General features: G+C 41.0%; 1 protein-coding gene and 1 pseudogene across 1 annotated transcript; one reads left to right on the top strand and one right to left on the bottom strand.

Moving 5' to 3' along the window:
- Positions 1-2,797: 2,797 nt before the first annotated feature.
- On the bottom strand, positions 2,798-3,489 carry LOC113183861 (SKA complex subunit 2 pseudogene; annotated as a pseudogene).
- A 5,953-nt stretch (positions 3,490-9,442) lies between these two features.
- Resp18 (regulated endocrine specific protein 18) lies at positions 9,443-15,378 on the top strand. Its single transcript, XM_026390310.2, has 6 exons — positions 9,443-9,548; positions 11,658-11,762; positions 12,678-12,810; positions 13,034-13,073; positions 13,193-13,282; positions 15,328-15,378. The coding sequence occupies exons 1-6, from the start codon at positions 9,443-9,445 to the stop codon at positions 15,376-15,378; spliced, it is 525 nt and encodes a 174-aa protein (XP_026246095.1).
- The last annotated feature ends 11,365 nt before the right edge of the window (positions 15,379-26,743 follow it).

Genomic DNA, 26,743 nt, shown 5'->3' with positions numbered 1-26,743 from the left:
TGAGAGTTATTTGAGGGTCTCGGTATTGGTATAACAGTATATATTTTGTATCTGGTGAGTGGGGTCTCTCTCTCTCTCTCTGCTTTCTGATCATCATGTGAGCTGCCACCGTCCACCACACTCTCCCATCACTATGTCCTGCCTCACCTTGAGCCCCAAGGAATGGAGCCTCCTGTCTATGGACTGAGACCTCTGAAACTGTGAGCCCCCAAATAAACTTTTCCTCCTCTACATTTGTGCTGTGTTTTCGTCACAGTGATGAAAAAGTTGACAAAACACTTCCCAGCTCATTATACGAAGCCATAATTGCCTGGATACCAAATCAGGAGAAGACACCTCAAGGGAAGGAAACTGAAGACCAACCAACATCCCTTATGAGTGTGGGTGTAAAAACACAAAAATGGCTTTCTGCTTCATCAATTTTTCTCTTTTTCTGTTTTTGTTTGTTTTATTTTTGGTTCTGAGGATTCAATCCAAGGGTGCTTTACCCCTGAGCTTCATCTCCACCTTTTTTTTTTTTTTTTTTTTTTTTTTTTTTTAATTTTGAGACAAAGTGTTTAGGCCCTCACTAAATTGCTGAGGCTGGCCTTGAACTTGTGATCCTCCTGTATCAGCTTCCCAAGCTGCTGGGATTACAGGCATACACCACTACACCTGGCTCTTTTTCTGTTTTCAATTATGTTGATTATGATTTTGGTCTTTAGTTCTTTCCTCTGATGACTTTTCCAATGTAGGTATTTCATGTCCGACACTTCACTCTAAGCATTCCTTCAGCTGCTTCAGCTGCATTGCACAAGTTTAGATATGTTGTACTTTCATTTTTGTTCAGTTCAAAATATTTTCTAATTTCACTTAAAACTTCCCTTTTGACCCATGAGTATTTAGAACATTTTTTTAGTGGCCAAGTGTTTGGAGACTTCATTGTTACTGATTTTTAGTTTAGTTGTATTGTGGTTGTAGAACACTCTGCATAATTTCAATTATTTTAAATTTTACTAAGGTTTTTTTAACATCCAGGCTACTGGTAATGTCCCATCTTATACTTGAGGAAAATGTGTGTTCTGCTGTTTAGGGGGTGGAGTGTTCTACAAATACCAATAAGAATCAATTGTGCAATGGTGTGATTCAGTTCTTGTACATATTGCTACTTTTATACCTACTTGTTCGTTTGATTTCTGAGAGAAGAGTGTTGAGGTATCCAAATATAGTTGTGGACCTATTTCTCCTTTCAATACTGTTTTTTGTGTGTTTGTTTGTTTTGCATCATTATATTTTGAAGCTCTGTTATTAAACACATTGAAAGCCATATGCATTCTTGATGAACTGACCCTTTTATCATTAGGCAATATTCCTCTTTATCCTTGGTAATTTTCTTTCTGCTAAAAGTCAGTTCATCTAGTATTAATATAACCACTTCAGTTTTCTTTCTGTTAGCATGACCCATCTTTCTCCATTTATATTATTATATTTGAAGTGAACCTTTTATAGACAATACATTGTCGGGTTATTATTTATTCATTATTTTGCTATACTGGGGATTGAACCCAGAAGTACTCTACCACTGAGCTACACCCCTAACCTTTTTTATTTTATTTTGAGATAGGGTCTCTCTAGGTTGCACAGCCTGGCCTTGAACTTGCACTGCTCCTGCCTCTCAGTCTTCTGAGTATCTGGGATTACAGGTGTGCACCACCACACCTGGCCATTCTGTACATCCCTGTCTTTTAATTGATGTATTTAGGCCATGTACAATTACCAATATGTTTGGATTTACATCTATTGTATTATTCATTTTCTTTCTTTCTTTCTTTTTTTCTTTCTTTCTTTCTTTCTTTGTTTCTTTCTTTTAATTGAGACAGGGTCTTTCTGTATTGCACAGGCTAGCCTTGAACTCAAAATCCTCCTGCCTCAGTCTCCTGGGTAGCTGGAATTATAGGCATGCACCACTACACTTGGCTCTCTTTGAAATAGAATGAACAATTTCAGGGCTGGGGTGTAGCTCAATGGTACAGTACTTGACCAGTATTCGTGAGGCCCTGGGTTCAATCCCTAGTGCTGCAAAAACAAATAAAAGCAATTACAAATATAGGCTGAAAGAAAACAAAGGGATTATTGAAATACCACAGGGATATTCTAAAACAGCATTTGCAGACAAGTTCATGTTGCTCAACATAGGCAGGCAGAAGGAATAGGGGGAAAGTATATAAAAGTGAAACAGAAAAGCCAACATTATATCAGCTAGGTTTTGTGAGAGATTATACATCATATATTAGTGACCTCACCAATAATGATTCCCATTTGGAATTGACATTTCAAAAACTGTAAGTTTTATACACACACACACACACACACACACACATCTTTGTGTGTACATATGTATATATAAAACAAATATGTTGCCTGTTCTTTAATTTCTAAAACACACTTTTGCAAACATTGATTGATTGAAATATACATAAACATTCTTTTATGAAAGACAAGAATATCTACATTATCTCAACTTATACAAAAAAAAAAAAGGTCCAAAATAGCATTAAGGGACTTCCTTAGTTAAAACTAAGGAACTAAGTGTGTGTGTGTGTGTGTGTGTGTGTGTGTGTGTGTGTAAATCCTTTCACTCCCAATTCTTTTGGCTAAATTTTAAACAGATAATATCTGCTCTTATATTTCTCACTGATATTAAAGGCATCCATACCCTGTCACTCAAACCAAAGCTCCTTCTCCTTTATCAGTCCCCCACCTCTAATTATCAAGTGTTAACAAAACATCCTCCATTTCTCTGGAACAGATCTCTGCATTAGTTTCCTTTTACAAGTATGTCTGGTATGTGAGATTTTAATTGAGCTTTCACAGTTTTCTCTTTTTCAGTCAGTGGTGACAGCTCCAGGTCTGTTTGCTTTGTATTTTTTGTGTCATGGTCATAGTGTTATTCTAAGTAGCATAAATGTAGCTCTTAGTCTCTTTCCACTCAACAGCAACTGGTTTAAGCGTGCATATAAAGTTTGATATTGAGGCTTTATTGCTGACAATTCCTTTAAGACTATAACTGGATTTTTCTGGCTTGCTGAATCAGGATTATTAGTCTTGATTTCATATCCCAGCCTGTTCTGAATGTAATCCTAATCAAAATCAGCTTTCTGGATTATCAGTTTAAGCTTATCCATCTCCACCTCCAGAATAGTTCTATTGTGCTTTTTACTACATCTTTGTGTAGATTTTTTTTCAGTGGTTGCTCTAGGGATTATAAATATACACAATTAATTTTTTTTTTTTTTGTACAGGGAATCAAGTCCAAGTTCTCACTAAATTGCCTAGGGCCTTGCTAAATTGCTAAAGCTGGCTTTGAACTTGAGTTTCTGGGATTACAGGAGTGTGCCACCACACCCAGCCACACCTAACTTTTTACAGTCTATTTATAATCACTGTTTTATCATTTGAAGTGAAATGCAGAAATCTTACCAGCATACAGTTCTCTTCTACACCCTCCATTAATGTTGCAGTTGTCAATTAGAATAAATTACATCTACATGCATTGAAAACTCTGTCAGATAGTGTTATAATTTTTGCTTTCAACCAACCATATTTCAAGTAACCCAGGAAGGGAAAAATATCTGTAATATTTATTCAGATACTGACCAATTCTGTTGGTCTTCTTCACTCCTAATGTTTCTGCAAGCAATGAATTACCTCAGTTTTTATTTACCTGAGAACATTTTTGTTTCACCTTCATTCCTAAAATATGTTTTTTCTGTATATAGAATCCTGGGTTGACAGCTTCTTTCTTTTATCCCTTTAAAAATGTCATCCCACTTCCTTCTGGTCCTAATGGCTTAAAAAGAAAAATCCAGTCATTCAAACCACTGTTCTCTCTGAGTGCTGTGGCTCACACCTGTAATCCCTGCAGCTGTGGCAGGAAGATTGTTAGTTCAAAGCCAGCTTCAGCAACTTATCCAGGCCCTAAGCAGCTCAGCAGGATCCTGTCTCTAAATAAAATATAAGAAAAGGCTGGGGATGTGGCTTAGTGGTTAAGTGCCCCTGGGTTAAATCCCTGATATCAAAAACAAAACAAAACAAATCACTGTTCTCCTCTAAGCAATGTGTTGTTTGAGATTTTGATTATGATAATCAAATCTTATTTTGGTTCTAGGGATCAAACCTAGGAGTGCTTCACCACTGAGGTACATCCCCAGCCCTTTTTATTTTCATTTTAAGACAGGGTTTCACTAAGTTGCTGAAGTTGACCTCAAACTTGTGATCTTCCTGTCTTAGCCTCCCCAGTCACTGAGATTACAGGCATGTGTCACCACACCTGGCTGATGGAATCATTTCTATTGATCCATCGCCACCAAGTGAATTGACTTTTCTATTGTTCCTATTCTGTTTTTGAGCTCATTCACTGACTTTAAAAAAAAATACCTTTATTTTATTTATTTTTATGCGGTGCTGAGGATGGAACCCAGTGCCTCACATATGGGAGACAAGTGCTCTCCTGCTGAGCTATAAACCCAGTCCCCATCCATTGACCTTTTATTTTAGTTGTTGTATTTTTTTTAGTTCTCAAATGGGCACGTTAAAGGAACAAAAAGAATATCCAGTGATAGGCAGTAGGATTGGAGAAATAATCTCAAAATTGACCATACAGGGCTTTCCAGATAATAGTAAAGGGTCTAGAGCTTATGCAATGTGTGGAAGAAAATCACTGGGGATTTTACGGAAGGGAATAGAATATCTCATATAATTTTAAAAGCTACCATAACAATGTTGGAGAACATATGATATGGAAGAGAATGGAATGGCTAGACCTGTTAGGAAGAATTGTATTGGTGTAAGGAACACTGAGGTGGCTTGAACTTGGCAACAGCAGTCCAGCTGAGCACCTCCAGTGGGCCAGGTGCTGTGCCAGAGCAGTCTGAGCCTCAGGGGACACTAGATTCTCATATGTTAAACAACAACAACAAAAAAAACCAACACCTGCTTCTGAATCCTGTCACCATGGCAGCTGTGCTTCTTCTGCCTGAATTGGCAGTAGGGGTGACATCATTAGCATTAAATGACTGATTCCCACAATGAAAACTGGTTACCATGGTGCTACGAAGCATGAAAACAAGAATCTGCCATTCTTCTCCAGCCTCAGGGTCCTTGACTAGCTCTATACCTAATGGAAAATTGGGAATTGGGGCTGTTGGTGTGGGGGTGGGGCAGGGGAATCAGGACTTGGGAGCCAAGGGGAGGCCAGCTGTCAGGTAATTGCTGAGTCCCTGTGCCTCAAGATCTGCCCTAACCAAGACCACAGTTACAGCCTGCTCTATACTGTGGAGGGGGAAACCCGGCATATAAACACACAAATTCCAAACATCATTTTCCTTTCATGTTAGAGCTTCTCTGAGCTCTTTCCTCTAAGTAAAACTAACAGATCAAGGCCTGAGCCTTTGCACTGTCCCTCAGGGGACCATTCTAGGAAAAACTGCTATTGGATTTTTCCTGGAAACTCTTTGAACCTATCTGGAAGCAAAAAGAGTGGGCCTCAGCCAGAGCCTCTGAAGTAAAATGTGTAAGGCCAGTGCAGATACAGAGGGGACATTTGAGGAGGGGAAAAGGAATAGCACATTTCCTTGGTACAAATGGAATCTAGGCGGCTGGGGCTGTAGCTCAGTGGTAAAGCGCTATGCTAGCTTTTCCCCAGATTGTAATTCCTAAATTTCTAGGAAATCTGCAAATCTTCACTCAAAAATCTTGAAATTCTGTAAATTTGCTCACTTATGAAAATAACCTTGTGCAATGTACTAATACATGTATTTTTTAGTAAGTTAAGCAAAGGGAGATGCACAATTTTAAGACACCTATAATATAGGTTCCATTCCAAATGTTATCTATTGATAAGATAATGAGACATTATCAACCTAAGGATCCTGAGAACAGGCAGAGCACCATAAACTATCTTATGATTGCCAGGCTGATGTCATCCCACATATCTTCCCATGGGGGTCTTTCATCCTGTGGGAAGAAATTTCCTCCCTGTGGACCCCAAGTTCAATAGAACCTCCTTGTCTTTTGAGGGTATTGCCCTCAGCACTGGAGTCCCCATGCAATAAATGGCAAAAGTGAAGTGCAGTGTCAATGCTTGTGCACATATTTTGATAGGTATTCTTCTGGCAGATTGAAAGCTTAGAAGAGAGAGAGGAACATACCTACTGTGCTTATCCCACCTGAAGGCCAACAGGAGCTTTATACTTTTCAAAGCAGGTTCATACTCACTTGCTCCTCGGCCTCAAATTTTTCCATAAACTAATTAGAAATAATGTGTCCATCTCTAGCAATCAGGAAATACAGATCAAAACACTAACATTTCATCTCACTCTGGTCAGAATGGCAATTATCAAGAACACAAATAATAATAAATTTTGGCAAGGCTGTGGAGTAAAATGAACAGCCATCCATTGTTAGTGGGACTGCCAATTAGTAAGCCACTCTGGAAGTCGGTATGGAGATGCCTCAAAAAAACTAGAAATGGAACCCCCATATGGCCCAGCTACCCCACTCCTTGGTAGTTATCAAAAAAATAAAAATAAAAATAAAATCAGCATACCTTAGTGATATAGCCACTTTGATATTTATAGTAGCACAATTCACAATAGCCAAATTATGGAATCAGCCCAGCTGTCTATCAATAGATGAATGGATCAAAAAAATGTGGTATATATACACAATGGAGTTTTACTCAGCCATAAAGAAGAATGAAATAATGGTATTTTCTGGTAAATGGATGGAAATGGAGACCATAATGGTAAGTGAAAGAAACCAGACTCAGAAAATCAAGGGTTGATCGAGTTGCAGTTGAGCCTATAATCCCAGTGACTCAGGAAGCTGAGGCAGGAGGATTGCAAATGCAAAGCCAGCCTCAGCAACTTAGCAAGGACCTGTGCAATCAATTTAGGGAGACTCTGTCTCAATAAATAAAATAGGCTGGGGATATGGCTTAGTGGCTAAGTGCCACTGGGTTCAATGCCTGGTACCAAAAAGAAAAGAAAAAGAAAAAAGAAAGTCAAGGATTGACTATTTTCTCTCATATGTGGAAGCTAGAACAAAAGAAGGGAAAGAAAACAGGGTGTTGAGGAATTGAATATAATAAGTATATAAGGAAGGTAGGTGGAGTAGAAGAAATAGATCAAGAGTGAGGAAGAAAGGACTGGAAAGGGGAGGAAATATGGAATGAATTTAACAAATCACATTTTGTACATATAAAAATGTGCTAAAGGGAATTTCCCCTTTATGTATATAGAAAGTACCTCTCAAAAATCAATGAATAGGGCTGGGACTAGGGCTCAGTGGTAGAACACTTGCCTAGCATGTGTGAGGCACTGGGTTAGATCCTCAGCACCACATAAAAAATAAATAAATAGAATAAAAAGTTATTTTTAAAAAATCAATCAATAAACAAGTGAAAGGAGGATCTGTAGAGGAAGGAGAATATGAAGAGGGAACTGTAAAATGAATTGGACATAACTTTCCTATATTCATATATGCATACATGGCCATGCAACGCCACATCACGTACAATATGTTAAAATATTTCTACTGTCATGTATAACTAAAAAGAAGAAATTTAAAAATTTTAAAAATATATAGGGATGGAGGAGGTGAAGGAAAGTGGGGAGAATGGGGATAGAAATCAAATTCCATGTAGGTGTGATTTTGCCAAAATGAACCCTGCTACTATGTATAACTATAATGCTCTAATAAAAAATAAAAATAATATGTCTAGCACACAATCACTGATAACCAGATAAATTTCCAGCTTGTGGCAGGGCAAAACTGCTGTGTCAGATCCTCCTATTAACATTGAATATATACTCCAGACCAAATATAAAAATAAAAATAACTGTATGTAAGCATGGAGACCAACCAAAAGCAAGAAAAATGAGAGGGCCTATAATCCTTGAAAAAGGGAAGCCTCACCAGGTGAAGCTCATATTTGACAGGATTTCCCTCTAAAGATACTTCACAGTTCATACTGTAGTACACAGACAAAGTGTACTACAGAAGTGACATTTTACTGGCTGAGAAGTAGAGTTGGGTGTACAAAAATGTCACAGCACCTGGAAATTGAGGTCAAAATTTGGGAAAATGACTGATCTACAGAGAGGGATTCCAAAATTTACTTACAAATTCTGCTCAAATCCTTATCAATCTTCTAAATGGCACATGTACAGGGTGAGATTTCAAAGAATCTAATACGAAAGCCAGATAGCTGAACAGGGATTTTTGTCAGCTGCCACAGTATTAGGGAGACCAAGTCTGGAGTTCAGAACCCATAAAATTAGAGGGCATTGGTAAACACCTTGGAGTTTCCTGTAGAATTCTGAAAGGACCACACCTAAGTTGAAATTACCATATCCCAAGACTGAAGGATATGGCTGAGGATTAAAAGCAGAACTGAAATACTCCTGTTCTGACCGGCTGTAGGATCAAGGCTTTCTACAAAAAAATTTATTTTTCTGCCAGAACAAACAACCCTTTTTAAAGATAGATAATGTAACTCAGAGCGTTAACAATGTCAACCTAAAACGTCCAGAGTACAACAAAAAAATTATATTGAAATGCCAGTCCAGGGTTTAGAAAGCTCACACCTATCATACAAATACACATTGGAAGCAAGTGGTCAGTTAGCCAGTTAGTTATTGCAAGACCTCTATAAAATAGTACAGTGGTTTGGACTAGAGAGATGGCAAAAGATGTGGAAAAAAGTGGATGGATGTGCAATATATTTTGCAGGTCAGATCCATATGATTGTTAAAGGTTTTCAGATGGTTGAGGATAAAATAACGGTCAAGGATAACAAAAATATACTGAATTCATTGAGAATCTACTGTTCCGTCTCAGTTCATATTTATGACTCACAACAAACGCATGAGGTAGGCACAATTTCCCACCTACATCTTACATGCGATTGTTTTCTCTAACTTTGGACTGGTGCACTGGAAATAAAGGTGGTGGTCCTTGAGACCCAGTTTCTGTTAAAAAAAAAAAGAGAGAGAGTGGGGTGGATAGGGGAGCTGGGTTGTAGCTCCATGGTAGAGCGCTTGCCTAGCTAGTGTGAGGCAGGGGGTTCCATCCTCAGCACCGCATAAAAAATAAACAAATAAAGGTATTTTTGTCCATCTACAACTTTTAAAAATAATTTTTAAAAATTATAAAAAGGAACGGAACTGGAAATTCCAGAAGGTGCGCGGTGGAGGGAGGTGATAAGGGGAAGGAGAAATTGGGTAGGCGTCTTCCAGGGCAGGGCCCGCTAGCGATTGGCCCAGTTGCACAGGAGGGCTACGCAGATCCCGCGTCTCTAACCGGTGGAAAGCGACAGACAGCCCCGCACAGTCCCTCTGCCGGCTGTCTCCACTTTCTCTAGGACTTAGAGCGGGGGAGTGAGCGCGTAGATCCCGAGAGGATGCAGCGCCGGCAGTTGCCTGGGGGACCCGGGGGGCTCCACCTGCTCGTCTGCTTCTTGCTGTTGAACAGCTGTCCAGGGGGCTGCAGCGACATTAGTGGCCACGGTCAGGAGGAGACCTGGGGGGGGGGGTGCGGGCAGGGCCAGAGCAATTCTGAGAAGAGGGTCAGGAGGCCTCAAGGCGAGGAAAATCAGGAGGAAAATAATGTGTTCGGGCTCATGAGGAGAGAGGAATGTATACAGAGAGCATCGCAGAAAGAGGTGGACTTGGGATGTCTGTGGTGTCTTGGACCCAAGGGGAGCGGGCTCAAGGGAAGACTGGGAATTCGGGAGGAGGTCAGGAAGACAAATGGGTGAAAAGGCGGCTACAGGAGAAGCCAGACTTGATGAGGGGCCGGGGAAGAGATGGCCTGGGTTAGGTACTGGCAAGGGACCAGGAGGGCTGGTCTTCGGGTATGGGGTCCTGGCTCCAGAGAGAAGGCTAAGTCGAGAGACGGACCAAGGCTCAGCGCAGGCCCACAGTCTAGTGACTGTGATCCGATTTCCAAAGAGGGAAGGGTGACGACGGGTAAATCAGGAGGGGAGGGAGGGGAAGGAGAACATCCTTCTTCCTCCCACTCTGCTCTGCGCCATCGCGGGAGCCGCAGCGCTGACTCACGCGGTTGGAGAGGGACTGCAGAGACTCGAGAATGCCCAGGCCACGTGGGAGAGAGCGGCAAACTCCTAGTTGGGCGCCCACTCTTCCTGCCCGATCTTGGGTTTAGAGATCTACGCACAAGACTCCCAAAGAGCTGTGGGAGGAGGCCTGGTGGCGGAGGTGATGGAGGGTGCTGGGGAAGGACCGCCAAGCTCAGCTCCGCCTCCACACCAGGCTTCACCGACCCTCCAGCACCACGGGCAGCGCCAGGCGCTCGCAGGGTCTCAGCGGGGCGTTTCCTGTCACCGCTCTAGGATCTCAGAGAATCGTCTCCGTTTCCCGAAGCTCTTTTGCTTCACCATGGAGTTCTGGAGGTTTCACTCCTTCCTGAGGCCAGGAAATTGTTATTAGGGCTCCATATGAAGAGGAAGAATTCCCTTTTCTAAGACATGCCTAGAAAGATTCATGATAATTCCATGATAGATTTGTTTTAAAAATAAAGAAAAAAAGTTCGGACGCAGTAGGGCAGGCCTGAAATTACCGGGGACTCAGGAGACTGAGGCAGAGGATCGGAAACTCAGGCCAGCTTCTGCAACTGAACGAGACCCTATCTTAAAATAAATAGATAGATAGATAGACAGACAGTCAGACAGACAGGCTGTGGGTATAGCTCAACGGTAAAGCGCCCCTGGGTTCAATCCCCAGTACACCCGCCCTCAGTGGACTTCCTATCCCATCAATCTGTAATAAGAAAGGTGTGTTTGGCATTAGGGACTGTATTTCTTCAAACCTCCCTTTCCCTTATGCACAGTTCTAGCTTTCAGTAGAAGTATCCATACTCTCAATTCCTATACATACCCATATAGATGGCCCTCCGGGTCTGCGTGTCCTACATGAGGGAGTGCTGCATCTTCTAATTCAACCAATTGTGAGTCAAAAATATTTAGAAAAAAATGTGTCTGTACTGAACATGTACAAGTTTTTTTTTTCTTGTTATTCCCTAAACAATACAATAAACAATGATTTACATTTTGCTTAATATTATAAGTAATTGAGATGATTTAAAATATACAGGAGAGTGTTCATAGGTAATATGCAAATACTAAGCCATTTTCTATAAGGGACATGAACATCTGTGGATTTTGTTGTGGGGGTGGTGGTCCTGGATCCAATTTCCTGAAGATACTGAGGTGATGATACTTTCTCTAAAAATTCCAAGTCTTCCCCTTAACCCTTCTAAAGATTCTCTAAGAGGGAGCTCACCTTCTTCCAGTACTACACCATCCATCAATTATCCATTCTAGGAGGTAGCTTTCTGAGCCTCTCCTCACCTGAACATCCACAGGCTGCTCTTTGCCTATAAGCTTGGTTCCTATCTGGAAGTTACACCAAGGGTGAATGAGGCCCAGGGACTGAAGAACAGGGCAGGTGGTGATGGGGGGAAGGGGAACTGGAAAAAAGAGGACCTGAAGAGGGGAAAGGGCCTGGTTCAGGAATGCCGGTGAAGAGAAGCTAGCTGTGTCTCTTCCACTGGGATTTGGGACAAGCTGCTTGCTGATTCCACTATTTTGCCCTTAGATTGTAAGAGCCAAGTAGGAGCAGGACAGCCCTGGCCGGTCCAAGGATTTACTGCTTCAGTCTTCCGGCAGTTACAAGTCATACTCCACCAAATTGTACCTCAAGGTAAGTATAAGCCAAAGAGCCGAGGTTGGGGCCTGTGGGGCAAGCACTGAGGACCTGGGGACAGTTTCTCTTTGTCAAATGTCTCTACTTGAAACTGGAGTGGGGATGGATCTAGATGGATGAGCTACTTGCACTTGAACACTCTGGAATAGCCTAGCAGATGCTTCTAGAAGAAACTCCTGAGAGAGGCCTTAATCAAATTCCTGGGGACTCAACTCCCTGGCACTATCTGAGTTTTTCCTGAGCCAGAACTCAGCCAGAAGCACATGCACATACCTCAGCCTCTGTGTAGGAAGCAGGGAAAAGTATCTGACAAATAGAAGAGAAGGATAAAAGGGAGTCCACTGGAGATAGATGCTGACCCTTCCTTAGAGCAGAATTTTGTGAATGGGGGAGGGGAAAGTCAGATAGAAAATCTGCCTTAAGTTCATATCACTACTGCTAATGCCTACTGTGCTTATCATGTCTCAGAGCAGTGGTTCTCAAAGTGCATCCCAGACCAGCAACACCAGCATCAATAGGGAACTCGTCAGAAATACTAATTCTTGATTTCCATCCCAGACCTACTGAATCAGAAACTCTGAATTTTGAGAACAGGAATCTGAGTTTTAATAAGCCTTGAAAGATACTTTGATGCATCCTAAAGCTTGAGAATTACTGCCTCTGAGTTTTCTGAATACTCTTTACATTCCTAATTTCATTTAATCCTCACGGTAGCATCAAATGAGTCAGCAAAGAAACTAATCAGAATTTTAATTGAATATTACATGCCAGGCATTAAGCTAAGCATCTTTTATACACCGTCTTATTTAATTTTCTCCACACAATGTGATCCCATGTATACTTGAGGGAAACCTCTCCATGATCCCTGTCAGTGTTCCAAGTGGCAACTCACTCCATCCTTTCACCCCGCAGGTCTGTTTTGGAAGGATGACACCACCCAGGATGTGATGACCCAAAAGATGAAGCACATCAGCCTACTTCACCCCCAAGATGCATGCATGAAGGATGGAAAGGCAGTTTTCCCCACTAAAACCACTGCGATGAGGTATGTGAGGCCTGTGGTTGGCCCTTGCTGTCTGGCAGACACAGAGCAGGGAAGGAACAGTCCTAAAATGGTGAGTAGGAGCTACCAGGAGTACTATGGGTGGCTGCTTCAGAAGTCCCTTTGGGGACCATCAGGGAATAATCCCATGATACTTAGCTATGCCTGAAAAAGGGGGTTGGTGGGTTAGCAAGCCTCGGCCCACTGTCATTCTTGTGTCTTCTAGGGGCAAGCAAGAGGAAAAGCTTCAACTCTTATTTCCCAAGGTGAGATTCATGCATCTTCCCAGGAATTATGAATCCCTGACTTTGAACCCATCACTTTCCCTCTGGGATCCTCTAATCCTTTTCTGCCTCCTTTCTGACTCCTGCCTTCTTGCCTATAGAGCCCAGTGTCCAAGTTGAACAGAGATCAGTGCGTCACCTCCAAAGTGGTTCCAAAGGCCCTAAAACAAGAGGTGACCAATCCCATCAAGGTGAGGGACTCATTTTTTCTAAGGAAGTTGGAATCATCAAGGACTTGTTTAAATGAGAGTGGCAGGTATGAAAGAGACAATGGGTATTGAGGTGATAACAACTAAGTGAAGAAAAAAAATTTTTTCCTTTCCCTGACAAAGGGTAATTCTGCTTTCCTGTATCTCTCAAAGACTACCTATAAGGCATCCATATGAGAGGTGAGGAATGGGACATGGTGCAGGTGCTGAGAACTTCTAAGGAGATGAACTACAAGACCATGCATCACCATTGAGTTTGTTGTTGTTGTTGTTGTTGTTGGTGGTGGTGGTGGTGGTGGTGGTACTAGGGATTGAGCCCAGAGGTGTTTTACCACTGAGAAACATCCCCAGTCCTTTTTTACTTTTTTTAAGTTTCAAGACAGTGTCTTGCTAAGTTGTTGACAGTCTTACTAAGTTGTTGAGGTCTTGACTTAACAATCCTCCTGCCTCAGCCGGAATTATAGGTGTAAGCCACCATAACTCACTTGGCCATTGAATTTACAATAGGCATTGAAATCTTCAGAGTTCTCAAAATTAGATAAGAAGGTCCTCCTTTTACCATATACTCCTTTGTATTCATCAAGTGATAGCAAAGTTCCTTTAGATAAGTGGGAAACACAGCCCTGAGGCTTCATATTTAGTCCCTGCCTTGCTCTACTCTGTGGCCTGGGCAAGTCACCTGAGTAAGGTTCGGAGATAGCTCCTTGTCAAAGATCCTTAGGATCTTTGAACTCTTCAGAATCTATACTGGAAACCACTCATCTAGTATTCCCACCTATATTTATAGATGAGAAATTGGGGCCCAGGATGGTTACGAGACTTATTCAAGATTGCAAAATGTTGGGCTGGAGATGTGGCTCAGCGGTAGCGCGCTCGCCTGGCATGCGTGCGGCCCGGGTTCGATCCTCAGCACCACATACCAACAAAGATGTTGTGTCCGCCGAGAACTAAAAAATAAATATTAAAAATTCTCTCTCTCTCTCTCCCCCCTCTCTCACTCTCTCTTTAAAAAAAAAAAAAAGCATAGAAAAAAAAGATTGCAAAATGTTCATGGCAGGGCCAGGTCTGGACCCAGGTCTCATGATTTCCAGTTCTTTCCCCTACATAGGTCCTGCTCTTCCTCTCAAGGACTGTAGCAGGGGTGGGGCTGTTCCAAACATCAGATGCCTCCATAGTGCTTTATTTGGACTAAGACTTAAACTATCAGAAGGTGAAATCCAGAAGAAGATATAAAGGAGAGACATCCCAGGCAGAAATCATTGCAACCACAAGTGCCCTAAGACTAGAATACTAAGGTATATCAGAGGAACAGACAAAAAAATCACTAGCATAAGATGAAGTTGGAGAAGAAGGCCCAGGACTGATCACTTGAGGTCTCACGAATCACAGTGAAAGGTTTGGATATTATTCTAAGTACAATAGGAGGTTAACTGGGGTATTTTAAGGAGAGGAATATTGTAACATTACGTATGATTTTAAAAGGCCACTCTAGTGATGTTGGAGAATCAGTGTTGAGAAGAGTAAGAATGAAAATGGAGAGGCCAGCTGACCTGGTCCAGGGAGATGGAGGTAGCTTGGACTTGGGTGGTCGCAGTGGATCCAGGCACCATCCCTCCACTGGCCACACCCTTCATCTAGAGGCCACCTGCATTTCAGCCCTTCATGTGCTCCCAGGAAACCGGCTTCTACTCCCATAAAGTGGCAGCTGGGCTTCTTAAACCTGGATTGGTTGCCGGGGCAACATAATCAGAGATAAGTGACAAGGACCTACCTGTGGGGAATTGGTTGCCGTGGTACTTCCAAGAATGCAAACAAAGTGCTGCCATTCTTCTCCAGCCCCCAACCTGAGGGAGAATCACAGCAGGAAGAGGAACTATATGTGGGAGCCAAGGATCAAGCTGTCACTTGCTGGGCTGAGTCATTGCAAAAAAGAATTACTTAAATCCTACTTTATTGAAGCATTTGGAAAAGGAGGACATGTGAGAGGGACTAACACTCCAGGTTAATCCCTGTTTCTTCTCTTTCAGGAATACTCTGGGCCACTTCCTACTGCAGGCCACAGCCTTGTTGCTGATTGAGACCTCATATGAAGCGAACCTTCCTCAGTGCCCTCACCATTGCCCTTCAGAGGGGCAGTTCTTTGATGACCCAAATATCATTAAAGTGGACCTTTATGTGATTCTTTCTGTGAGCTTGTCTTGAAGCAGAATTGGGGGGCGGGAACTGGTCAAAGACTCTCAAGAGAGAGAAGTGGGGGTAAGTCCTTGAGGCTGGTAGAAGGCTGGCTTCTGTCTGGTTTTCCTTCCATTGGTTATTCCTGAAATAGGGAAGGTGGGACACAGCTGGAATGACAGCCTTCCCCACTTACATCCTAGCCAAGCTGTGTGGTCCGGTTGTCCTTCCTTCAAGTTATGGGGAAATGGGCTCCATATTTGCCACCAGTCATCCTTCCATCCCTCATGCCACACAGGCCTAGACCTGCAGTCTTATGAAGATCTTATGAAGATCTCCAGCCCTGGGCTGGGGATGTGGCTCAAGCAGTAGCGTGCTCGCCTGGCATGTGTGTGGCCCGGGTTCGATCCTCAGCACCACATACCAACAAAGATGTTGTGTCCGCCGAGAACTAAAAAATAAATATTAAAAAAAATTCTCTCTCTCTCTTAAAAAAAATTAAAAAAAAAAAAGATCTCCAGCCCTGACAGAGCTATCCCATCCATTGTGCCCCCAAGGGTTAACCAAGCAGTGCTGAGATCAAAGTATGCACACATTTAACATTTAAGGGTAATTGCTGGTTTGCTTCTGATAGTTTAACATCTTAAAAAGGAGTGGGAGGACTGGGGATGTAGTCCAGTGGTAGAGCATTTGTCTAGCATGTTCTAGGCCCTAGGTTCAATCCTCAGAATCGATTAATAAATAAATTTTTTCAATAAAAGGGAGTGGAAGCCAGACATAGAAGTTCATGCCTATAATTCCAGCTCCTTGGGAGGCTGAGGCAGGAGGATTATAAATTTGAGGTCAGCCTAGGCAACATAGAAGGACCATGTCTCAAAAGAGAAAAGGCTGGAGGTATAGCTCAGTGGTAAAGTACCCCTGGGTTGAATCCCTAGTACCAAAGCAAAACAGAACAGGAAAAGAGAGTGGGTAATCTGATGACCCATGCTCAGCCCAACCGAACACGAGAGGGTCCTATTTACAGAACTTTATTTTCCTCAAAGCACTTTCATATTCATTGGATACTCATAGATGTAAGCAAACAGTCAGGTATCAAGATCGGAGTGCTCTAAGGAATTGGGACATGGCCACACCACATCTCACCCAGGTAAACAACCCAGAGAAATTTGCTGACTAGTTCTTGGTAACACAGAGTCTCAGTCATACCGCTGTGCCTACCCTCACTTCAAGGACATAGCTAAACCCAAAACTACTAGACCAGTTATATCCCTTTGTTCCCAGTTCTCAACGAATCAACTAACCATAGCCACTCATCCGTGTTTCCCCCTTACAACTTTCTTTCTCATTCATTCTTGCATTTTGGTAAGCCTATGCTCCACTGTGCCTGATTCTATGAGTGTATTTGGTTCCTGTCCTCATAAAAAGATTGTTAAGAATAGTCAGGAAGGGCCATTTGGTCCTATCAGCCTGGTTCCATACTCTCACCTGGCTGTACGCTCCACCAGTATGTGCCAGGTTCCCAGAGCCACATAGATGGCCACAGCAAAGACGCAGGACATCACCAACCAGGTGAAGTCTCAGCTGGAAGAAAAAGAAAACCAGAAGTTCCCTGTTTTTAAGGCTGTGTCCTTCAAGAGCCAGGTGGTGGCAGGCACAAACTTTTTCATCAAGGTGAACACTGGTGGTAAAAACTTCATGCACTTGTGGGTGTTCAGGAATCTCCCCCATGAGAAGAGCCCCTTGACCCTGCTCACCTACAAGACCAACAAGGCCAAGCACAACGAGCTGAACTACTCCTTTCTTTCTTTTTTCTTATTGCTCAAAGAAGCTTCATTGTTTTATTTAGATTCTGACTCTGGGCTTGTTCTTTCATCACTTTCACAACAATTTTCTGTTCCTCAATAAAGAAAGCACTCTTGATCCTGTCACGGACACATTTAGCACACATGGAACCATCATAGGCCCTGCTGACATATTTTTTGTTTGTTTGTTTGTTTGTTTTAGACAATCCCATAAGGATTTTACGTCTCACAGCATGAACCCCTCGAAGTCTGCCTGGGCACACACCACATGCAGATTTTGGTGCTTTCCCAACTTTCTTTGTATAAAGGTAAACAATTCTATTACCAGGGGTTTGGGACACCCTGGTTTTGTTAGAGGCTGTATAGACACCGTCCCCAGAGAGTGAACTGACCTATTTCCAGTGCTCATTCTGAAGAGGGCCCTTTGTCCACATTCCAGATCCTTACAGGTACTCTCTGTTGTCTACAGCATGTGTTTGTAACCATGAAAGGAAAGCCATCTCTGTGTTGTGCCATCGAGGGGAACAGGGACAGTACGGGATTAAGCAGCTCCTGTTTCCTGGCAGTTCCAAATTTCATTGTATAGATTTTTTTTTCTTTCCAATTAATGATCTTAATTACTTTCAAGGAGAACCATACATCATCTATTTTAAAATATGTATATTTAATGCCTTTATTTTAAAGAAAAAGAATAGTCAGAAAGGGTTGGGGTTGGGATTCAGCAGTAGTGCACTTGCCTGCATGTGCAAGGCCCTGAGTTCAACCCCAAGTACCATCCCCCCAACACAGAAACCTCAAAGAATAATCATAGAAGTTAACCATAGTTCCATTCGGGTGGAGTTTCCCTGCCTCATATCCCCCAGCTCACATCTCTCCATCCACAGCTGATGATGGACAGTGCTACCACCTCCCCATCTCATGCCCTGGAACACTCTGCTTCTCATCCTGCAAGTTTTCTAGAAAGCCAGGTGTGTGCCTCTCTATGCTCCAAACAACCCTGGAGTCCCTGGGATTTAATACCTCCAGAGGCAACTCTCAAAGAACAAAACTTAGTGCAACTGAATCACGCTGGACTGTTATCCAGCCCTCCACAGACAATTCTGAGGGGTATTCAATATGATTCTTCCAAGGGTCCACAGTGATACTCAGCCCCATTGCCCACTGCTGTAACCTGTTCAACCTCACACTTAATTTCATTGACTTTTCTTCTTTCTTTGCCTCAAAGGAAAGTGATTTCTGGGATCATCTCCCACACAAATTACCTGAATCCAACTTCTTATTTATTTTGGCTCAACCCAAACTAAACCTATTACATGCTAGACACTCTTCTAGACACTGGGGATACAGTTGTGGAATAAGGCAAAATGTTCACCGCCATGGAGTTTATTTATAAATCATTTTCTAACCATCTGTTATCAGGGAAAAATTCAAGCAATTTATCTGGTACAGGGAGCATTCAGGTTCTTGTCTTATCAATTTCCTCAGTGCCATGGTGCTTTACCCCATTCTGTCAACTATTTGTACCAGCAATTCAATCCTAATTGTGTTTCCCAAATGTGCCCAGAGGGTGTATGCTCCAGGGTCCCAGTATATGCCATTCTCTCTATATTACAAGTGCCCCCTCCCCAACAAACTTTGTCAATCTTATCCTAAAAATCTAAGTTCTCCTCTGTGACCTCTAACTGGCCTTCCCCACATCTCCATCACTGGAGCAAAGTGACAGTTTGCCATCTACAAGGCATGGAGAGGGGCTTAGAACAGATTCTCCCTGTCTGCCCTGCTGACCCCTTGATTTCATATTGCCAGCATCCAGAACTGTGAGATCACAAATTTCTGTGGCTTAAGCCACTCAGTCTATGGCATTTTGTTAAGGCAGCCCTAGAAAACTAATACAAATGGCTGGATTTCGTTGGAGAGAATTTAGATATATTCTACCTGAGAGAATAATGGTGCCACTGTATTCATGGTAGGTCTGGAACCTGAGGCTTTGCATTTTAAAGAAAATTTAGATGATACTGATGCTATTAGTCCAAGGACCACACTTTGAGAACCACCATCTTAGAAAAAATGCACACATAGGTGCACAGAAGGCATGTATAAGGATGTTCAAAACTGTGTTATACACAATAGTCCCAAACTGGAAGCCTATATATCTATCAACAGTAAAAGAGAGGACCAGGTGATACAGCACTTGCTTAGCATGTACAAGACCAGGGGTTCGATGGCTTCACAAAATTGGATAAAAAAATTTTTTAAAGAATACATAGTATATAATCCCATTTATATACAGATTTAAAATAGGCAAACTACCTCTTCTGGACCATATTCAGGAGTTTGGGGACTGAATAAAAATCTCTTTTTGGCCTTTATCCAGTTTTTTCCATTCAAGAAGAGATGCCACAGAGAATAAACATGGCAACACCCTGAGGTGCAGCATGACCCAGACAGCACTGCTGAATACATGAATTAGTCTTTGACAAGGGGTTGTTGTTCCATTAATTTAGGCAAGTCATTTGACTTGGAAGAAATATGATGCAAATAGGCCACACGTTCTAGTTGGTATCAGGGTGGGATGAGTCAAACTAAATTAAATGAATAACTACTAAACTTTAATTGACAGCAATGAAAAAAATGCTGTTATCTTAAAACCATCAAAGCCCCAGAACCTTGGAGGTTGGCACTGGAAATCTTAGAAAAAACAATCAATTGGATGGTGTGTCATAGTTGCCTCTTCCCAGTAGGAATTCAGCCTTTTCCCTAGGTCCCAGTGCTAAGGCATTCACAGATATGGAGCTCCTTAACTAGATGGCAATGTGGCTTTAAGTATACACAGTGGATCTTCCTCCAAGTCTTCCCCAAAAGGACCCACAGCCATTTACAAAGTTAATCATACAGGAGCAGCAAACGCTCCAGGCTACTAGAAACCAGTTCTAAATGGAGATTCATCCACAAAAATATAAGATACCATTGTGAACACCATCAAGGTGAGAATCTATGGATGTCAGGTAATAAATGGAGTTGTGGTCACAGTCTGCCTTATGATAGTTTACTTGAATTGTGGACCCATCCTGTAGTCATGTCCTGTCTCTGAATGTATGGTGGGAATAGACATACTTAATAGTTGGCAGAATCTCGTCTTTGATTTTCTTACCTGTGAACTAAGGATTATTTTAGCAGAAATCCCCACTGAAAGTACCTGGAACTACCTCCCTGATATGGTTTGGATATGGCTTTTCCCCCAGAAGTTCTTGTGATAGAGAGTTAGTCCCCATTTTGGTGGCGATAAGGTGATGTAACTTTAAAGAAGTGGAGACTAGTGTCAGATAATTATGTCATGGGGGTTCAACACTCATGAATGGTTAATGCTGTTCCTTGGGAGTCAGGTTTAGTAGGAGTGGATTGGTTCCTGCAAGAGCAAGTTGTTAAAAAAAAGAACAAGCCTGACCCCTGCCTTGTCTCTTGCATTCTCTCTTCCCATGTGAACTCTTCCATGTATCCTTCCACCTTTGGGCTGCCATCCACTCAGAGGTTTTCCTTGGAGCCAAGCAGATGCTGGTACCAAGTTCTTAAACCTCTTGAACTATATAGGTCTGTTTTCTTTATAAAGTACCCAGCCTTGGATATTTTGTAATAGCAATACAAAATGTACTATAACATTCTCCCTTCCAAAAGTATGCACCAAAAGCAGTTCTGCATCCTAGAGGAATTTCAGAAATTAATACCACTATCAAAGACTTGAGGACTGAGATTATAGCTTAGTGGCAGAGCGCTTGCCTAGGATGTTTAAAGCACTGGGTTCAATCCTTAGCACCACGTATAAAATAAACCAATAAAATAAAGGCATTCTGTCCTCTACAAGTACAAAAAAAATTCTTAAAAAAAAAGAACTTGAAAGATACAGAGATAACTATTCTTGTCACATCCTCATTTAATTTGCCCATATATGCTTTGAAACAGACAGATGAATCTTGGAGAATAATTATAGATTATAATAACCTTGGCTAGTGCAAACTGGAAATATGCTGTAAAAGTAAAAGATACACTGATTTTGATTTCAAAAACTTATTATGAAAAACCAAATTCAAAATATCTCAAGAAGTTCTTATACTGAGAATACACTGAACTAATATTTTGATACATTGGGTTAAATATAACATTTAAATTAATTTCAACCATTTTTTCATACTTTTTAAATGAGTTATTAGAAAAATTACACGTATAATTACAACTACAGTTACATTAGACAACACTGATTTAGAAAACCTTCTTTCTTTCTCATTTTTATTAGGAAAAACAGAAGCACTTTGCACTCATATGACAGAGAAAAACACCATGTCCCAAAAATGTCTTTTTTGAAGTCTATATCAACCCTCCTGTTCTCTTAAAATTGTGATCTGGAAAGATTGCTTTTACTTTGATATCTAAAATGGGTTGAATGTTTGTGTCACCCCACCCCTGACAAATTCATATGTTGAAATCCAAACTATGTATTAGGAAGTGAGCCTTTGGGAGGTAAATGGGTCCTGAGGGACTAGTGCCTTTATAAAAGATCTAAAAGGCTCTCTTTCTTTTTTTTCTACTTGTGAGAATAACAACAAGAAGTTGTCTGTCTGCAACCTGGAAGGGAGCCCTCACCAGAATCTCAACCAGCTGGTACCTTGATCCTGGACTTCCAGCCTCTGGAACTGTAAGAAACAAATTTCTATTGCTTAGATGCCTTTTAATTTATAGTAATTTTATAGCAGCCTGAAGTAAGACAATATCCCACATAAAATGACACTGGTTCATTACTTTAATGATATTGTGCTAACTGGATATGCTAAGCAGGATGTAGCAAGGATTTTAGATACCATGAGACACATGCATGGAAAAACTTCAGGTAATTTCAGAGTCCTGCCACATTAATGAAGTTTCTAGAGGTCCAGTTGTCTGTGACATGTTGAGATCCCCTCTCTAAAGTGAGATACATTGAATGGGGGTGTACTTCAGTGGTAAAGTGATTGCCTAGCATGCACAGGCCTTGGGTTTGATCCTCTGAATCATAATCAATCAATAAAGTGAAATAAGTTACTTCATGTTAGACAATTATCATGATTAAAAAGATAAACAATACTCTTTGGAAAAGAATGGTCCTCAGTGGTATTTGAGGAAATATACAGTGCCGCAGTCTGGCTGGGCACAAAATAATCGAGCCGCCACACAGCCTTGTAGGTTCAAAACAGGAACTCCTTTACTCTCTGAACTCCCGCAAACGCCACGCACACGGCCTTCTCTCCGGACATACCACACACCAACCGGAAATCCCTCCTCCGGCACTTCCCCAACCAATGGGAACTCTCCGGGAATCCCCATGAGAACTCCAAAGTAGCAGGCTGAGGCGGACAGCAGGGGTCTAATATACACAGTTTAACATAACCATTATCATCTCAATGGATTGCTGGTGTCACCTCTCAATCACTCCGTTCTGGCAAAAATGCCATGCATCATTCGGACTCAGCTATGGCTCTCAGCAATACAGCACATTTGTGCTACTCAGACTGATTTACCAGTGAACCAACACACTTTTCATGTGGCCTGAAGCAAGAAAATGTTTTGCAGTGATTCCAAGTTTTAATGCAACCAGTATTTTATTTAATTATTATGAATCAGTGATCCCAGTGGTATTGGAAGTGTCTACAGCAGACCAAGATGTTATATGAATCCTCTGGCAAAACCTAGTCAGATTATTTTCGTGTACTCTCCTAATATTTTGGAGTGAGGCCATTCCTCTTTATTCTACCAGCTGTTCTCCATTTGAAAATCAGCTCCTAGTTTTCTACCACGCTCTTGTTTTAGACTACACACCTGGTCATAGGACAATGAGTAATTAAGAACTTGGTATTATCTGACCCACAAGTCATAGAATTGGAGGTTCATCACAGCCTTCCCTTACTAAATGGAAATGGTACATATAAGAGGGGACCCAAGAAGATATGGATGGAACAAGTTGCATGAGCAGGTAACTCAGACTCCTACTGCTTCATCACCTCTCCCACAATCTTATTTATGGCCTCCTGGAGAATTTCTTATGACCAGATGACAGGGGAAGAAACAACACAGGCCTAATTTAGAGACATCTGCACAAAATGCAGGCATCAGCCAGAAGTAGAAGACTGCTATATTATGGCCCAGTGCAGAAGTGTCTGTGAATTACATTGATGAAGAGAAATCTTCTTTGTGGGAATTTTTGTTTATATATCTGGCTTTCCACTTAGAACTGAAGAAGAGAAGATCTCTGAGGCATGGATCTATACTGATACAAAGCTTATGGCTAATAGGTTGGTTGACTGATTAGGGATTTGAATAGAACACATTTGAAGATCTGCAACAACAAGGTCTTGGATGGATCACTGGGAATGGACCCATTGTATGACTACTGTCATGATTTCCTGAGTAAATGACCATCAGAGGTGCAGAGTGTGGAGAAGACTTTCAATAGTCAAAAGTATAAAATTATCTGTTTGTACATACCAGTCATCTTTCCCCAGCAACTCTGGTACTTTCTTAATGAGCCCATGTACTAATGGATAGGGTGTCAGGGATTAACAACATGACTTCCCTCCCCAAGAATTATCTGGTTATACCTACCCCTGGATACTAATTTACCAACAGCAGAGAACAATGTTGATTTCCCAAAATTGCATTTAAGCAACTTGGTAATATATTTTCATCCTGAATTCATTCCACCAGGAAAAGGAATGGGGGATTTATATTCTAGAAATGGATTTGTCTTTCCTGTACATAGTACTAACTTATCATTAGTGAATTTGCAGAATGTTTTTATCATCCCTAAGAAAAGCAAGAAGTGAAAGTCAAAGTGGCCCCTCTCACTATAACACCTCAGAACCTCTGAAGGAATGCTTGCGTCCCATCTCTTGAATGATGACTTTTCAAGGTCCTACTGCCCAAGGCAAAAAGGCTTTCACCACATTCATGGTAATATTAAATTGGAAGCTGAGATTAACTAACACCTGGCCACTTGGTGTTCCTCATATCACCAAACCCACAGGCTGATAGGGATGCCATTATATTAACCACAGTAATTGACTCTAATTATTAGGTTGGGAAGCTGTGTTACTGCTATAAAATGAAGGCAAAGATGATAACTACGGAAACCAAAGGAATTCACTTGGACTCTTTATATTTTCTTTCCCCATACTACTGGCTCAATAGAAAATTGTGGAAACCAAATAAAGTTAGAGATGTCAAATATCAGATCTTGCAGAAATAAGGATTTATTTCTCAGCCCACTAGTTTAAAAATCCCATCCAGTCCCTTTGACCAGGGTAAAAAGACCATAATAACCCAAGACCAGGGTTAATCAAAATTTAATCAAAATTTCACCAACAGTTAGTGATGCACCCTTAGGTTATAACATCATAGTGAAAAACAAAGAAACTCAGTCCACAAAAGAATGGATAATGGTTACCCTCGGAAAAAGGCCATGTCTGGGGAACCAATCAGGCTTTTAGGGTGCTGGAAAAGTTCTAGAGCTTGACCTGAGTCACATGGGGTTTAGTGGTAATGTATTAAGCTTTTGTTTGTTTGTTTTGCACATTCATCTTTTATTTTTCACAATTTACAAAGTTTCAAAAAGTGGAAAAAATGGGGTAAAGTGACAAAGATGGCAGGGGGAATTTTCAAGAGTGAAAAGAAGACTTCCCTGAGTATATGTGAGAGTTTTAAAGGGTTTTTGTTGTTTCTTTTTTAGAATTTTGAGTTTTGAATAAAACTTGTAGAACCTTTTTTCTAAAGGAAAAGTGACCTGTCTCTTCAACAAGATAATGCCAAATAAAACTCAAAAGTAAAATTTTATGAAAAATGAAAAACAGCATCCTAAAATATCAAACAAACTGAAACAGACCCAATTACATGTCAAATTGGTAGTTGTGACTGGTCAAACAAAAGAGTTATTTCAAATGACTTTATAACACAGTATTTTGACACTATATCCCTAGGGGTTATATTTAATGACAAAGACAAACTGCCAAAAAACTTATGCATTCACTGATTAGGAGAGTAACATTTGTATGGTTAGGTGTAAATCATTGCATATTGTAGGATTAAACATACAAGAGTTATGTTAATGTCAGTAGGAACCCAAATCTTCAGTGTAGGATTAAAAAAAAATTCATAAAAAATCCAGAGTTCATTAAGAATCATGGTGAAATTTTGTAAACATGTGTGTGTGTGTGTGCACGTGCACGCTCACACACACACATGCGTGTCTGTGTGTCTATCTGTGTCTATGTCTTAATATTCCATCTCTGGTCTTTGAAAGGGACTAGAAGCAGCAGTCCCTCACCCCATCCACCCAGATTATGGTTTCTAAAATCAGCCCTTAATAAAATCTATAATGTCTCTTTGGAGGAATGGCTGCTTTCATGTCCGGACAGGGAATAAAAAAATATGAACCTGATGCATTTTGGAATGGCAAAAATCAAGGTGGATTTTAATGATTAATGGGAAGTTTCAAAAGGACATCAGAGCAGGGCATGGTGGCACATACCTGTATGTCCAGTGACTTGGGAGGTTGAAGCAGGAGGATCACAAGTTCCAGGCTAGCCTCAGCAATTTAGTGAAACTCAGTTTCAAAATAAAAAATAAAAAAGGGATGGGGAGAAAAGGACTTAAAAACAGTATACTACAGGAACACAGACACATCAGTTTACTGCAGCACAATTCACAATAGCTAAACTGTGGAACCAACCTAGATGCCCTTCAGTAGATGAATGGATAAAGAAAATGCAGGTAAATGGATGGAGTTGGAGAATATAATGCTAAGTGAAGTTAGTTAATCCCAAAAAACCAAAAGCCAAATGTTTTATCTGATATAAGGAGGCTGATTTATAGTGGGATTGGGAGGGGGGAGCATGGGAAGATTAAACAACTCTAGACAGGGCAAAGGGGAGGGAGGGGGAAGGAGGGGGTAAGAGGGTAAAAAAATAGTGAAGTGAGGTGGACATTACTACCCTAAGTACATGTATGAAGAAGACACAAATGTGTGAATATACTTTGTATACAAGCAGAGATATGAAAAATTGTGCCCTATATATGTTATATGAATTGTAATGCATTCTGCTGTCATATATAACAAATTAGAATTTTAAAAAAAGATTTAAGGGAAAAAAAGGGCTTGGGAAATAGCTCAGAGAGCATCCCTCGATTCAATTCCCTATACCAAAAAAAAAAAAAAAAAAAATGGAGCCATCTTAAAAGACCTTTCACTGGCTTATTCTAGGATAATTTTAATATTGAAAATAATTGCTGTGATTGATTCATATCAAATATATAAATAATAATATTCAATAAAAAATCATGAAAGTATTTTTTAAAAATTACTATCCACTCTTAGGGGTAACTATTATAACTATTATAGCAACTTATTACTCTGAAAATGGGTGAAAGTGAAAGCTAAGAATATGTTCTA

Source organism: Urocitellus parryii, chromosome 1 (assembly GCF_045843805.1).
Source record: "Urocitellus parryii isolate mUroPar1 chromosome 1, mUroPar1.hap1, whole genome shotgun sequence".
In the NCBI taxonomy this organism is placed as follows: domain Eukaryota; kingdom Metazoa; phylum Chordata; class Mammalia; order Rodentia; family Sciuridae; genus Urocitellus; species Urocitellus parryii.
This window is presented reverse-complemented; position numbering and strand designations above follow the sequence as displayed.